Below are 16,825 nucleotides of genomic sequence, written 5' to 3' on the forward strand. Positions count from 1 at the left end.
TGGGGTACTGATGTAAGCACAGATACACAGGGCGACAAAACAAAGTCCAGAAGGAAACCTCTGCAAGCACCCACTGGCTAAGCGCAGTTCTTGTAAAGAGTGGTGAGACAGCAGGACATCCGCATGCCAGATGCTTATCTGTGTGGTTATCACTTCTTCAATCAAAATACCAACAGGCCAAAGCCTCAGTGTAAAAACTAAACTAGGGGGCTGGAGAGATGGCTCAGCGGTTAAGAGCACTCACTGCTCTTCCAGAGGTCCTGAGTTCAAATCCCAGCAACCACATGGTGGCTCACAACCATCTATAATGGGATCCGATGCCCTCTTCTGGTGTGTCTGAAGACAGCTACAGTGTACTTATATATAATAAATTAAAAAAACAAAACAAAACACAACAAAAAACCTAAACTAGGAACTCTTAGAAGGATAGGCATACATCTTTGGGGCCATGTATTAGACAATGACTTTTAAAATATGACAAGATAGATGAAAGAAAAGAGCATGAATATCTCATCAAAATAAGAAGTGTGTGTGGTCAAAGGGCATACCCAGGCATGGTATTATCATCCTAGCATCTGGAAAGTGAGGAAAGGATCAAAAGTTTAAGATCATAGCTGAGGCCAAAGGCTTAGTTAGGCCTCATCCCAGTACATGGAAGGCAGACAGATCTCTGTGAGTTCAAAGTCAAGCTGATTTGCACAGCAAGTTCCAGGCCAGATAGGGATACTTAGTAAAAACTTAGTAAAACATAGTAAGACCCTGCTCAATTAGACAAACACTAAATGGTGGTATCTATAAATCATATATATGAAAAGAGACATGTATTCACAATAAATGGTTGCAACTCAACAAAGAAATGTAAATAAACCAATTTAAGAGCTGACACAGGGGCTGGGGATTTAGCTCAGTGGTAGAGCGCTTACCTAGGAAGCACAAGGCCCTGGGTTCGGTCCCCAGCTCCGAAAAATAAGAACCAAAAAAAAAAAAAAAAAAAAAAAAAAAGAGCTGACACATTTGAATAGGTTCTTTTCTTTACATGTGTCTGTCTGAGAGAAAAAGATAGACAGAGATGACGACACACTGGTGTCCAGCCTAACCCTCACCTTGACTGTTATGACAGGGTCTCTCTCACCAGTGTAGCTAGCTATGGCTGGACGCAAACTCACTATGTAGAACAGGTCAGCCTTAACAAGAGACTCAGCTGCCTCTGTTTCCCAAATGCTGGTGATAAAGGTGTGTGCTACCAGGCTCAGCTTTCCATCTTCCTTTTGAGATACAGTCAGTCTCTAACCCTGGAGCCTGCTGTTTTGCCTACATTGGCTAGCCAAGAGCTCCTGGGGTTCAGGATGTCACTGGCCTCTAGCATTACAAGTGTAGGTCCATGCTACCACATCCTGCTATTACATAGGTGCTGGAAATTTGAACTTAGGTCCTCATGCTTATACAAAAAGAATTTTGCTGAGACATCCACTGCCTCTCAATAGGTTTTTGTTCTAAAAATGATAAAATGAAGCCCTCAGATATTGCTGGTAGGTTTGTAAAAATGGTGCAGGCCCTGTAAGAAAGACTTTGGCAGGTCCTCAAAACATGAAGCGCGTTAGTACTACAAGGTCCCCAAAATTGTACACCTAAGTATACACCTCTCAAAATAGTATACAGTCATATGAACACTTGTATATGTAATAGCAATACTATTCTTTTTTTTTTAAAGATTTATTCATTTATTATATATAAGTACACTGTAGCTGTCTTCAGATACACCAGAAGAGGGCATCAGATCTCTTTACAGATGGTTGTGAACCACCATGTGGTTGCTGGGAATTGAACTCAGGACCTCTGGAAGAGCAGTCGGGTGCTCTTAACCACTGAGCCATCTCTCCAGCCCCAGCAATACTATTCTTAATAGCCAATAACCAGAAACACATCAAATATACAGCTGATAAAAGAACAAACAATTTTACTTTACTCTTTGGCAATCATAAAAAAAGCATTTTCTAAAAATGTTTTTAAAATAGAGTTGGGAAGATAGCTTATTTGGTAATGTACAAGGACAAGGACCTGATTTCAATTACCAGAACACACATTTTAAGAAGCCAGGTGTGAGGGTTCATGTTCTTTTGATCCTAGCACTAAATGGTCTACCAGGCAGATCCGACATCGCTGGCTCTTCAGCCTTGCCTTCTTGGTGCATTCTAGGCCAGTGAGAGGTTCTGTCTCAGAAAACCAAGATGGACAGCACCTGAGATTGTCCTCTGGTCTCCACAGATATGTACATGCACAAACATACATATATACATGTACACACAAACACCCAAAACCCAGCAGACTGGTACATACTACCACACTAAAAAAGCTTGAAAGTATTATGTTATATGAAAGAAATCATTCACAAAGATCAAATACTATAGAGTTCCATTATTATGAGATGTTCAGAATAGAAAAATACATTCCTATAGAGATTAGACTGGTGGCTACCAGCAGCTAGAGATGTGAGAAGATGAATCACTGTATGAGTTTGTTTTTGGGATGGAGAGGGTGGTGAGCAGAAATGCTCCAAAATTAGAGCATTAGTGAAAACTTGTATGTTCTGAATATATTAAAACCCTCTGAATGGCAAATAGATGATTTAAGGTTTAACTCTCAAGCCCACTGGTGACACCTTCAGAGTGTGATACACTAGAAATGGAAGATCCGTCTAAGAAGGACTAGTAAGTGAAAAGGCAGAGGGTTTTTAACAGGGAGCTCATTCACGATCACCGGAATAATTATAATACTGCTGCTTCAATTGTTTTATGAACAAGAACAACCTATACAGCTTGCAACAAGATTTAAAGGTCAGACAATAAATATTCTCGCTCCCTTAGGACTCGTTTTACTTCATTAGCTTGTTTCCCAGGCTTCGTAAAGAACAGCTCTGAGCTGTTATACATTAACATATACCAGTGAGGAGCTGCACTCCTTGAATCATTAGACTTTCCCCTCTAACAGTAAAAGGTTATTTCTTATGTTCCCATAGGAAACAGCTGATACTCTATAAATAAACAATAAAATAAACTGACTTAAAACAACTTTTAAGCACTACAGATCGAACCTGAGGCCTGGCACTCCGTGAACAAGTGCTCTACCATCTAGCTACCCACTCTGCCCCCAAAATCTCTTAAGGATGATTAATTTTAACCTTCTAAACTTCATCTTTTATCTAAGGAATTTTATAACTTTATTGGAAGAAAAAAATTCCAAATAGTAACAGAAAAATGACATGGAAAAGAATGTTAATACTTTTAAAACTTTTTAAAATGTATTATTTGTGTGTGAGTGTGTGTATGTGTGTGTGTGTGTGTATGTGTGTGTGTGAGAGAGAGTGAGAGAGTGAGAGAGAGAGAGAGAGAGAGAGAGAGAGAGAGAGAGAGAGAGAGAGAGGGAGAGGAAAAGGGAGAGGGAGAGGGAGAGCGTGAGAGAGTGCGCAAGAGAGAATGCTCGGGGTTGGGGATTTAGCTCAGTGGTAGAGCACTTGCCTAGCAAGCGCAAGGCCCTGGGTTCGGTCCCCAGCTCCAGAAAAAAAAAAAAAAAAAAAGAGAGAGAGAGAGAGAGAGAGAGAATGCTCATGTTACAGTGGTTTTGGGGATTGAACTCAGGTCACCAGGCGTTTTATGGTCAGTACCTTTACCTGCAGAGCCATGCCACTGGCCCAAAATAATATTCTTAAGACAATTTTCTCTGAAAGCTCATTTTCCAAACACTATCCACATTTCTCTGGTTCTGTTTAAAAATCTCCAATAGTGAACACAGGATGAAATATGTCTGTTATATTGCACTAATTGTACAGTTATAATAAAATCAAAGAGGTTTAATAATGTTTCATCTATTATCAAACTTTTTTCCTCTTCAAATTATTCCAAAAGGATATACGGACCTAGTATACTTACACAAAATTTACAATTAATACAAAAAAAATTACATAGTTACAATTAAGTATCAATCTTTGTATTTGAAAGGCTAAACTACTGCAAATAACTTGAAGAATTACATATGCTACCTTAGGCATTCAATCATGCGAGAAGCTATCTTTTTCCGTCGCATCATGCTGAACACCCAAATTCGACTGATCCCACATATTGCAGGCTCTGGCAATGTTGAGCAGCACCAGGCTTTTTGCCTTTCAAATCGGACTTTTTCTTCTTCTGATCTGATAACTGGAAGTTTCTCTTCTATAACTCGATAGCCCTATAAATATCAGAAATGGGAAGAGATAAAGGTGGCAGTTGTCTAGTGTAAATCCTGCTGATGCATAAACTTTGTCGGACTGCTTAACAAACTACCAGACCACTTAGTGATTTCGGTCTATTTCTGTTCTGACATAACTAGTTATTGACCATATTACTAAGCACATTAAATGAAGAACCATTTTGCCATCAAAAGAGAAGGGAACAGGAATGTATAGTGTCTTTTTCTACCATATGGATTCTAGGTAGAAAAAGTCCATGTTCAGAGCTCAACAGTCAAAGTGACTTTTCCTGTACTGTAAAACTCATGAGCTTACCACAACATTAAGAACTGAAGAGTGTGGAGAAAAGGGAAATTAAGAAAGCCCTTTCTCTGGATGGCCTTTTCCTTCAGTCTCTGCTTCCACACTTTGTCTCCTCATTTCCTCCCTTGAGTATTTTGCTGCCCCTTCTAAGAAGGACTGAGGGATGCACACTTTGGCTTCCTTCTTGAGCTTCATGTGGTCTGAGCTTTTGGGCTAATAGCCACTTATCAGTGAATACATATCATGTGTGTACTTTTGTGACTGGGTTACCTCACTCAGAATGATATTTTCCTTTTGGTGGGGGGCAAATGATTTAACAAAACATTGAGGGAAAAACACTTTGGAAAGTGCGCAGAAAAAGGTAGTTAATGTTGAACTGCTTGGAAATGGAACCTCAGGGAGGCTAACCCAATGCACCCTTGGTCAACTTTTACTTCCTAAATTTTTTGTCTGACTTCTGGTCCCACTGCACATGGAAAGGACAGCTGCAATGAGGGAAGTGCTGGCCTGCTGCTCAGGGGTGCGTGGGGTGTACTCGGGCAGCCTCTGCAGCTTCTCAGCCTCGCTCTCATCTTGCCCTATCACCAAAGAGTGTGAATAGCCTATGGCCACCTGTTCAGAGAAGATGCCATCCAGAGTCTTCACCTCCTGAGCTGCAGTAGAAGACTTGGGCTTGTGGTCCCCATATCCCAATTCCCCGAAGACTGGCAACAGGCCACAACTGATGGTACTCTCAGTGGCCGTTATGATGATGCTAATCTTCCTGCACACAAAGATATGGATCTGCCAGCCAGAGGTCCTACACTGCTTTAGTGTACAGGGTAGACTCCTGGGAGGAATTGGTGGCCCCCCAGAAAAACAGGCAACCCACTTCACTGACAGTGAAGGAGCAGGTATAGCTGGCATAGATCAGGGTTGCACCATGACCCGGGAAATGAAACAGCTTCACCAGGCGAGGTACCATTTCATCCTTCTGCTTGGCATGACCCAGTGGGCTGTAGCCACCAAATCCCCAGGAGAAGACTGGCTTCTGTGAATCCAGGACCAGTGTGCGGTTAGCGCCACAGACTACATCTCGAACCACCACATTCAGGACAGGAAAGATCCGTCCTTGGTCTTCTTGATGAAGATGGCCACTCTCTAAGGCACCAACTCACAATCATGTTCTGTCATCTGCATGTGGGTGATAAACTTCCCATCTGAGTTGTGTCCCAGATGGCCATATTCAGGGCACCAGAAGAAACAGAGGTTTTCTTTACAGTCCATCAGCATGCTGAATTCCGTGCTGCAGGCCATGTTGGTAATTGGCTGCCCGTTGTACATCATCTGAGCAGGACTTGGGATGGCATCTGTCTGGTTCCTGAGACCCAGCTGCCCCATCTTATTATCTCCGAAGGCGAACACACAGCCAGTATCTGTCAACACAGAGTGTGGCTGCGCCCACATGCTATTAGCACCATCGCCTCATGGCTGAGGGCCTCGATGAGTCTGGGGAGATTCAACCCTCTTGGTATCACCATGGCTCAGCTGCCCCTTTTCATTCAACCCCAGCTCCACAGCTTCCATTCTGTGGTGATGAGAAGGAGACTGTGGGCAGCACATGAACCTGAAACCAGGGTTCGCACCTGGATTCCTGACAAGCACCCATACGTACAGGACCCCCAAAATTCTGACAAAGGTTACAGTAAGCAGCTTCCCGTTTAGGCACTTCCTTCTGTCCAATCAAGTCACAGTTGGTTGCTTAAAAGATCAAAAGCTGCCCCTTGCATTTAGACCTTTCAATTTTGATGACATCCTGCTTGAGCACCATAACTGCGGCCACGCTGGACCCCTTGCCTATTGTCAGGAGCCTGGCTGAGCACTTGCTGTTGCGGGGTTGGGGTTGTGGTGCGGTTGGGGTTGTGAGGGTGTGGGGGTAAAGGGCGGGCTGAACTCGGCTCCTCCTAGGCGGCCCACTTCTTCCTGGGCATGGTCTCAGGTTGGTTGGAATGATGAGAAACAAAAAAGGGAGTGACTAAGGGGGGACGGGGACCGGGGGTTGCTGTCTTCTTCTCTTCCTGGCACAGACAAGGGCTCCAGCCCACTCAACCAGATACCCATTCACCTAAGAATTTCATGAAGTCATTGTTTTTGATAGCTGAGTAGTATTCCATTGTGTAGATGTACCACATTTTCTGTATCCATTCCTCTGTTGAAGGGCATCTGGATTCTTTCCAGCTTCTGGCTATTATACATAAGGCTGCTATGAACATAGTGGAGCACGTGTCCTTGTTATATGTTGGAGCATCTTTTGGGTATATGCCTAGGAGTGGTATAGCTGGGTCCTCAGGTAGTTCAATGTCCAATTTTCTGAGGAACCTCCAGACTGATTTCCAGAGTGGTTGTACCAGCTTACAATCCCACCAACAATGAAGGAGTGTGCTTTTCTCCACATCCTCTCCAGCATCTGCTGTCACCCACATTTTTGATCTTAGCCATTCTGACTGGTATGAGGTGGAATCTTAGGGTTGTTTTGATTTGCATTCCCCTGATTACTAAGGATGTTGAACATTTCTTTAGGTACTTCTCAACCATTCAATATTCCTCAGTTGAGAATTCTTTGTTTAGCTCTGTACCCCATTTTTTTTTCTTTTCTTTTTTTTTTTTTCTCTTTTTTCGGAGCTGGGGACCAAACCCAGGGCCTTGTGCTTGCTAGGCAAGCGCTCTACCACTGAGCTAAATCCCCAACCCCTGTACCCCATTTTTTAATAGGGTTATTTGGCTCTGCCCTCTATCAGATGTAGGATTGGTAAAGATCTTTTGCCTTACAAATGCTTTGCAATTTTATGAGGTCCCATTTGTCGATTCTTGATACAACATAAGCCATTGGTGTTCTCTGTTCAGGAAATTTTCCCCAGTGCCCATGTATTCAAGGCTCTTCCCCACTTTTCTTCTATTAGTTTGAGTGTATCTGGTTTGATGTAGAGGTCCTTGATCCACTTGGATTTAAGCTTTGTATAGGCGGTAAGAATGGGTCAATTTGCATTCTTCTACATTCTGACCTCCAGTTGAACCAGCACAATTTGCTGAAAATGCTGTCTTTTTTTCCATTGGATGATTTTAGCTCCTTTGTCAAAGAACAAGTGACCATAGGTGTGTGGGTTCATTTCTGAGTCTTCAATTCTATTCCATTGATCTACCTGCCTGTCTCTCTACCAATACCATGCAGTTTTTATCACGATTACTCTGTAATAAAACTTGAGGTCAGGGATAGTGATTCCCCAAGAAGGCCTTTTATTGTTGAGAATAGTTTTTTTTTTTTTTTGGTTCTTTTTTTCGGAGCTGGGGACCGAACCCAGGGCCTTGAGCTTCCTAGGTAAGCGCTCTACCACTGAGCTAAATCCCCAGCCCCGACGAGAATAGTTTTTTAAATCTTTTGTTATTCTAAATGAATTTGCAAATTGCTCTTTCTAATTTTATGAAGAATTGAGATGGAATTTTGATGAGGATTGCATTGAATCTGTAGATTGCTTTCAGCAACATGACCATTTTTACTATGTTAATCCTGTCAAACCATGAGCATGGGAGATCTTTCACTCTTTTGAGATCTTTGATTTCTTTCTTCAGAGACTTGAAGTTCTTGTCATACAGATCTTTCACTTGCTTGGCTAGAGTCACACTAAGGTATTTTATATCATTTGTGACTATTGTGAAGGGTGTCATTTCCCTGATTTCTTTTTCAATCTGTTTATTCTTTGAATAGAGGAAGGCTACTGATTTGAGTTAATTTTATATCCAGCCACTTTGCTGAAGTTGTTTATCAGATTTAGGAGTTCTCTGGTAGAATTTTTGGGGTCACTTAAGTATACTATAATATCATCTGCAACTAGTGGTATTTTGACTTCTTCCTTTCCAATTTGTACCTTTGACCTCCTTTTGTTGTCTAATTACTTTGGCTGCCCCACCTGGGGGTCCATCCCATATGCAGACACCAAACCCAGACACTATTGAGGAAGTGCTTGCTGACAGGAGTCTGAGATAGCTGTCTCCTGAGAGGCTCTGCCAGAGCCCAACAAATACAGAAGTGGATGCTCACAGCCAACCATTGGACTGAGCACAGGGTTCCCAATGGAGGAGTTAGAGAAAGGTCTGAACCAGCTGAAGGGGTTTGCAACTCATAAAAAGAACAACAATATCAAACAACCAGACTCCCCAGAGCTCCCAAGGACTAAACCACAAACCAAAGAGTATGTGTGGAGGGACTCATGGCTCCAATTGCATATGTAGCAAAGGATGGTCTTGTAGGACATCAATGGGAAGAGAGACCCTTGGACCTAGGAAGGCTCGATGCCCCAGTGTAGGGAAATGCCAGGGGAGGCGGGAATGGGTGGGTTGGTGAGGGAGCACCCTCATAAAGAGCAGGGGAGGGAGGATGGGATAGGGGCTTTCCAGTGGGGAAACCAGGACAGGGGTTAATGTTTGAAATGTAAATAACATATCCAATAAAAAAAGTGTGTACACACACACACACATACACATACACGAAGAAAGCACTGTCTTCTATATTCTGATCGCAATAAATAACTGTAAGCAGAAGTACCAGAGTTGTCAAAAAGAACATGATTAGTCTTCCAAGAGGACAAAGCACAAAACTTAAATTAGAAAACAAAAATTAAGAGTGACACATGCAGAGACTGAGAGATAGCTTGGCACTGACTGCTCTTCCAGAGACTCACATGGCAGCTCACAACCATCTGTGACTTCAGTTCCAAGGAATTTATGCCCACTTCTAGCCCAGAGGAGCACCAAGCATGCACATGATATACAGAGATACATCAAGAGAAAACATAATTTTTAAAATTATGTAAAGTATAATTTGTGTAGACAGTCATGAATGTGGTAAAGATATCAATGCAACAGTAATTATGAACAAAGTACAGCTGAATACACAAGTAAGACCTTGGCTGAAATAAAACAGATTTCAGGTCTGGCTCAAGTAAAACTGATTAAGGGTCCAGAAACTTCTGTTCTCTGAGGTTGGTCTTCAACCCTATGTAAAACTCACTATGTGAACACATCACTGACTGCAATTTGCTTTTTGTATAATTTGCCTCCTAAACACAAACCAACTGCTCACTTAAAGCTAAACTAGAAAAAAGGGACCTATTCAGGGGTGACAAACTCTCTACAGACAGACACACAGACAGTAACTATTTCAGTCACCTCAACAGCTGCTCTGTCTGCCTTTATAGGATGAAAGCAGTTATATAAAAGTATGAAAACAATTATCGGAGGACTATAACAAACTGTATTTACAAAAGCAGCCACACATGTAATGGCTGCCTGGATGCTGCCATGCTCCTGCTTTGATGATAATGGACTGAACTTCTGAACCTGTAAGCCAGCCCCAATTAAATGTTACCTTGGTCATGGTGTCTGTTCATAGCTATGAATCCCTAACTAAGACAGCATGGTAAAATGTGCTTTTAATCTCAGCACCAGGAAGGCAAAGACAGGAGAATCTCTATGAGTTCAAAGCCAGCCTGGTCTACATGGTGAGTTCTGGAACGGCTAAAGGCTACCTATGGAGAGGCTACCTATCAAGACCTTATCTCAATTTAAAAAAAGGTGGAGGGAAGGAGGAAGGGGAAGAAAAAAGGAAGGAAGACAGGAAGGATGGACAGACTAATTCTCACCTATGTATGGTGGTATACATATATAATCCCAGCACTCAGGAGGATTCCAAGTTTGAGGACAGCCTGAGCTACAGAGTGAATTATGAGCCAAGCTGTATTACATAGTGAAACTATGTCTCAACAACAACAAAAAAAAGGATAAAAAAAATTAGTCCCTACACAAGATACAACTCGACTATTGTGCAGTATAATATATAATTCTTAAATCTATACCTTTATCTAAAATGTAGGTATATTAGGATACTGTTTAAGATCACATAATAATAAGTTAATTTAGATAGCAAACTATGTATAAGCACACTTTAGAAGTCACTTACCCACTGGATATGTTCTGCAATTAGGCAACCAACTACTTTTTTGTCATTAGAAATAAAGAGAAGTGTTTTAGTTCTGGAATAGCACATTAATGGAGCCTGTTGGAAACCCAGATCATTGTCAACCATCTCTCTAATTTCATCAACCTGCCAAGTAAAGAAAAATACTGTTTTTAAACAAAGAAAATATTGTATACAGGTAAAAATTACTCAATATGCTGAATATGTATATACATACATACATACACATACACATACACACACACACACACACACACACACACACACACACACACACACACACTGTCTCTCTCTCTCTCTCTCTAAGAGCTTTTTGTTTTAGGTGCTTTTTGGTTTTAAGATAGCATCTTGTTATCTTGTTATGTACTTCCTTGTTGGCCTAGCCCAGGCTAGACCCGAACTAGTGGCAACTCTTCTACCTTAGCCTCCTAAGTGTTAAATCACATGTGTATACCACCATACCCAGCTTAAAGAGCTATTTTAGACATAAGTACTGATTTTTAACTCTAGAAGCAACTTGGCAAAAAAGAATAGGGGGTTTTATCAAACCTAGCAGTCTAGGAAACAGGATGGGTGGGTAACAGGTAAGAACATTAAGACTCCCATAGTAGCAACACCAAGTGTCTGCAATGGTCAGAACATACTGGAATCTTAGCTAGCAAGCCACTTTTCTTTCCAAGCCTCAACAGTAAAATTAATGGGACAGAGGAAAGAAATTCATGTTTACTATCTAGCAAGCATATGAAAGTGAGACAAGTCAAGAAACTGAACTCATTTTAATCCAATATCCCTTTGAGTATTATAGTTCTTTATTTTGTATGTGGAAGTAACAAAGTCAAATGTAACATAATCTTATGTCAAGCATTTAAACATCTAGAAAATCATGAGGAACAGAGATTTGAACCTTTAACCCTTAACATGGCATCAAACTGCTTCTCCCAAACTCAAGCTCTTGTAGGCACTAAAAACAATCACAACTCTATATGGGCCTGCACAAATTCTCCAGTGAAAAGAAGATAAGTTGCCAAGATGAGGCACATCCCTTTAATCCCAGTATCTGCAAAGCAGAGGCAGGCAGACTTCTGTTAGTTTGAGGCTAGCCTGGTCTAAACGCAAGTTCCAGGCCAACCAGGCTGCAAAGTGAGACCCTGTCTTGAGGGTCAAGGAGACAGAAGAGGACACAAATTGCAAATGTTCCATCTAATGACCATTCCCATCACTAACCCTAAAATACAAATAATCTCTAGGGTCGTTCAATATTCTCATTTCTGATGCACACCCGACAAAGTGCATCCTTTTATCAGTGACGAAAACTCACCCCTCATAGTCTCTGATATCCTATAAGAGTTGGTCCCTAGAGATAGATTGCTCACAGTTCCTTCTATTTTAATTTTAATCCTATTATGAGTTACTAACTAGTAATATAATCAATTGTGGGCTTTCCCTAAGAAGCTTAATTAAATAAACTAATAGTTATTGAAACAATTCTTAGTAAGCAAAATCTGGCTGTCATGTAAGGTACTGTAGCAAAGTTCCTACTGTGTGCTTTTGAATGACATTAGAAATTTTCCATACTTGAATTTCCATTATTCACTTAGTGACTCCTCAAGCATTTGCCTTTATGCAAAGATCAATACTTTAAATATAAGGTAAGATGAACATGCTTTCTGACATTCTATGTATCATTAGGGGCAAATCTGGTGTATGTAACCATCTTACCAGATAAGCAATCTAAAGACATGAAGAGCCACAGAATACATTTCTTATATCAATTAAGACATTAGCTATCTTTTCAAATAATAGTTGTTTGTTTAGCCTCCTTTCCAGATGACATAGTCATAAATTAAAGACATCCAATTGTAAACCCTATTATAGCAAGTAAATTATTCCCTTGTCATTCTAGACATTTTACCACGCTTACTAGAGTGTAACTAGGCTTTTGGATAAATAACTAAACTCATACCTAATTAAGAATGTTTCATGAAAATCTAATCTAGAAGTAATCTTGAAGACAAGAAAGACATATTAAGTATATTATTTGTAAATATAATTTATGTTTTTTCTCTTTTTGCATTCGTGGTGATTAAACTCAAGAGGCTTGCACATAAGTTTATGCCATGGCCCCTTTCAAAATATTCTATAAGACAAAACAGTGCCATGCTTCATTATCTAATTCATTCCTCAATAAAGTAAATTTGATGACCTACTGAAGACATAATTATGCCTTCGATGTAAACACTCACATTATTCATAAGGGATATTCAATCTACTTCATATATTTTACATGTAGTAAAGTTTAGTGTAATATTTCAGTTCATTTCAAATGAATTGCATTCATTTTTTTGGGTGGATTACCTTCTTTAAATATTTATTTTCAGAACTTGTATTTAATATGCAAAACTTGCAGTGTATTATCCTCTTAACCATAGTCCAAGTTTTCTGTATAAAATTTTACTGAAAAGTTACCTTTTTCAGGGCATACTTTGGATCTTCAGGGAGAACCATTATTATCCTACCGTCAGGATATTCAGCCAGAATTCTTTCTTTTTTCCAGCCCTAGACATAAAAGAATGGATTTTATGTATCATACTTTATTCATTCATGCACAAGACAAAAAGTACATCCACTTGTCTAAAAGTTGCAAACATGAAAAATACAGGTTCATTAATACTTAACTAACAAGGCATGATAAATTATGTTTTGTTACAACAGATTGAACAAACTAATTTCTAATTCTCGTTTATAGATATGCCATACCACAAAATTTCTAATTTATCATTTCCCATCTTAGCAAATTTTGAAAATCACACACCAAAAAAAAAAAAAAAAAAATCAAGCCCCTTAAAGTCAGTGATTCCCAGAAGTGAATGGGTAACTCTCCCAGATTCTGGATAAAAGAATTCAGCTCTTAGATTTTGTTGGAACATGGTCACCTCCACAAATAAGCACTTGTATTTATGTCTGCCATGCCAAAGACCTCCAGAAGGTTTCAGGTGAACTGATTTGCATGCAGCAGCCCACTATGAAAGGAACAGTTTTTACTCTTATTGATCACAACTATCAAAGCCACAAGAAGGAGACTATAAAAAACATAACTACCTTCTAAGAATCTAATAGGGAAGTAGGCTACGTTGTGTGTATCTGAAGTTAAACATACTCAAAAAAAGAGGTAATAAACTCTTCTTCAGATCCACACTCGTGGTGATTAATGAGCAGAACCTGCATGAAAAAAAACAAAACAAAACAAAAGCCACTTAAATCTAGTAAGATGGGACTGAACCAGAGGTTAAAACTAGGAACTTTGAAGTTCAAAATGATTACAGAAGAAATGAGCCCAAGTTTTACCCAAGCAATGTTATGGACAGAGGCCTTTTAAAAAGCAATTTGTATTTCTTTTTAGGAAAAAAAATTCTTTTCTAAAATCACCTCTAAAAATATAAAAGCTCAATAAAGAAAAGAACAGGTAATTTTTTGATATTCTATGGCAAGGCTGAAAGGATACAAACTGTTTTTCTAAGTTATCTTTTTGTTTTGTTTTTGTTTTTTGGGGTTTTTTTCTTTTTTGATGGAATAGGAGCAGGATCTTAGAGACAAAAATTGCTAGTAACAAAGGTCAGCATACATAAGATCATAAAACAAGTATTTAAAATTCAATATCTGCTTAAAAAATGAGTATTCAAGGACAAGTAAAACTGAAGTGACTAAATTGAATTAGGGATGGGAAAATTATCTCAAGATTAAGAAATCAGGCTGGAGAGATGGCTCAGCACTTAAGAGCACCTGGTGCTCGTGTAGAAGACAGGTTCGATTCCCAGAACCCACATGGTAGCTCACAACCATCTGTAACCTCAGTTCCTGGAAATCCAACAGGAAGGTACATTATACACATCACACATACAAGCAAAACATTCATACACATAAAATAAAATAAATAAATCTACATTGTTTAGAGTAAGAAATCAGATAATAAAAAGCTCAGTCAGAATCACATACATATTTGAATATAACTAAACAATTTTTAAAGGCATAAAAGATAACACTTCTTTTCAAAAAGGAATTTACATTAGCATTCCTTCTTGAAAAACTTTTGAAACCAATCCACCTTCTACAATATGAAAGAAAAGTTCTTGGGTTTTGTTCTTTAAATCAAACCATAGAGTTTGGGAGGAGGAAATCAAACTATAAGTTCAATAAAGAACTGCAGTTTAAATAATTAAAAACTATATAAAATTTCAAATTATACATACTTCCTGAACTGAATTCCTAGAGACAGTTAATATGCTTCCTATTGCTTGCCTTTAAAAATAGTAAAACTGGTACAATTATATTACATACCACAGACATTAAATTTTGTTTTAATAACAAACTTTTCTTGTGAAATAATTATAAATGTGCATGTTTGTCTATGAAAACCATCACAATTAGATTAATTTTTACTTTAAATATAATCGTTTTGTCATGTACCAAACTAAGCCTTTGTATGTAACAAGGAAGTGTGAAAGACAAAATTACTATTATCTAGACTTCATTGATCTTCACAAGCATAGGACTAGTAGAAACTTCTGTAGTAAAAGCTTACATTTTTGTTGTTTTAAATATTTATATTTATTTCATGTGTATAAGTGTTTTTTGCTCACACCATGTGAGTGCTTGCTGCCCTAAGAGGTTAGAAGCATGTTAGATTCCTTGGAAAGGTAGTTAATGGATGATTGTGAACTACTGTGTGGGTTCTGGAACCAAACTTGGTTCCTCTGAAAGAACAAGTGTTCCTAACCAATGAACCATCTCTCTAGCCCCAAGTTTTGATTCCTGGGAACTAGTAGATATAGTGATCTGTTAGCTTTGGGGAAAATACTACAACTCTAGATGTGTTTCCTATTCTAAAAAAATCTAGAAAATGGTTGTCATCAAAGAGTAGCACCCTTCATAATAGACCCAAATAATATAAAGTACCTCGGTGTGACTTTAACCAAGCAAGTAAAAGATCTGTACAATAAGAACTTCAAGACACTGAGGAAAGAAATTGAAGAAGACCTCAGAAGATGGAAAGATCTCCCATGCTCATGGATTGGCAGGATTAATATAGTAAAAATGGCCATTTTACCAAAAGCAATCTACAGATTCAATGCAATCCCCATCAAAATACCAATCCAATTCTTCAAAGAGTTAGAACAATTTGCAAATTCATCTGGAATAACAAAAAACCCAGGATAGCTAAAGCTATCCTCAACAATAAAAGGACTTCAGGGGGAATCACTATCCCTGAACTCAAGCAGTATTACAGAGCAATAGTGATAAAAACTGCATGGTATTGGTACAGAGATAGACAGATAGACCAATGGAATAGAATTGAAGACCCAGAAATGAACCCACACACCTATGGTCACTTGATTTTTGACAAAGGAGCCAAAACCATCCAATGGAAAAAAGATAGCATTTTCAGCAAATGGTTCTGGTTCAACTGGAGGTCAACATGTAGAAGAATGCAGATCGATCCATGCTTATCACCCTGTACAAAGCTTAAGTCCAAGTGGATCAAGGACCTCCACATCAAACCAGACACACTCAAACGAATAGAAGAAAAACTAGGGAAGCATCTGGAACACATGGGCACTGGAAAAAATTTCCTGAACAAAACACCAATGGCTTACGCTCTAAGATCAAGAATCGACAAATGGGATCTCATAAAACTGCAAAGCTTCTGTAAGGCAAAGGACACTGTGGTTAGGACAAAACGGCAACCAACAGATTGGGAAAAGATCTTTACCAATCCTACAACAGATAGAGGCCTTATATCCAAAATATACAAAGAACTCAAGAAGTTAGACCGCAGGGAAACAAATAACCCTATTAAAAATGGGGTTCAGAGCTAAACAAAGAATTCACAGCTGAGGAATGCCGAATGGCTGAGAAACACCTAAAGAAATGTTCAACATCTTTAGTCATAAGGGAAATGCAAATCAAAACAACCCTGAGATTTCACCTCACACCAGTGAGAATGGCTAAGATCAAAAACTCAGGTGACAGCAGATGCTGGCGAGGATGCGGAGAAAGAGGAACACTCCTCCATTGTTGGTGGGATTGCAGACTGGTAAAACCATTCTGGAAATCAGTCTGGAGGTTCCTCAGAAAATTGGACATTGAACTGCCTGAGGATCCAGCTATACCTCTTTTGGGCATATACCCAAAAGATGCCTCAACATATAAAAGAGACACGTGCTCCACTATGTTCATCGCAGCCTTATTTATAATAGCCAGAAACTGGAAAGAACCCAGATGCCCTTCAA

General features: G+C 39.3%; 1 protein-coding gene and 1 pseudogene across 8 annotated transcripts in view; both read right to left on the minus strand.

The window, feature by feature from the left end:
• Esco1 (establishment of sister chromatid cohesion N-acetyltransferase 1) overlaps positions 1–16,825 on the minus strand; it is a 54,862-nt gene that overhangs the window by 2,352 nt on the left and 35,685 nt on the right. For 6 of the 8 annotated variants that reach the window (XM_063277580.1, XM_063277581.1, XM_063277582.1 and 3 more), the window contains 3 exons: positions 13,005–13,094; positions 10,521–10,664; positions 4,037–4,224 (listed from right to left, as the gene is read on the minus strand). In XM_063277580.1, the coding sequence (XP_063133650.1) occupies positions 4,037–4,224; positions 10,521–10,664; positions 13,005–13,094 (422 nt within the window). Of the gene's footprint in view, positions 1–4,036; positions 4,225–10,520; positions 10,665–13,004; positions 13,095–13,637; positions 13,758–16,825 lie in introns of those variants that run through there. The other 2 variants (XM_039097120.2, XM_063277578.1) reach the window with 2 other exon arrangements.
• Positions 4,231–10,513, minus strand: LOC134482898 (protein RCC2-like; annotated as a pseudogene).

This window comes from Rattus norvegicus, chromosome 18 (assembly GCF_036323735.1).
Source record: "Rattus norvegicus strain BN/NHsdMcwi chromosome 18, GRCr8, whole genome shotgun sequence".
Classification (NCBI taxonomy): Eukaryota; Metazoa; Chordata; class Mammalia; order Rodentia; family Muridae; genus Rattus; species Rattus norvegicus.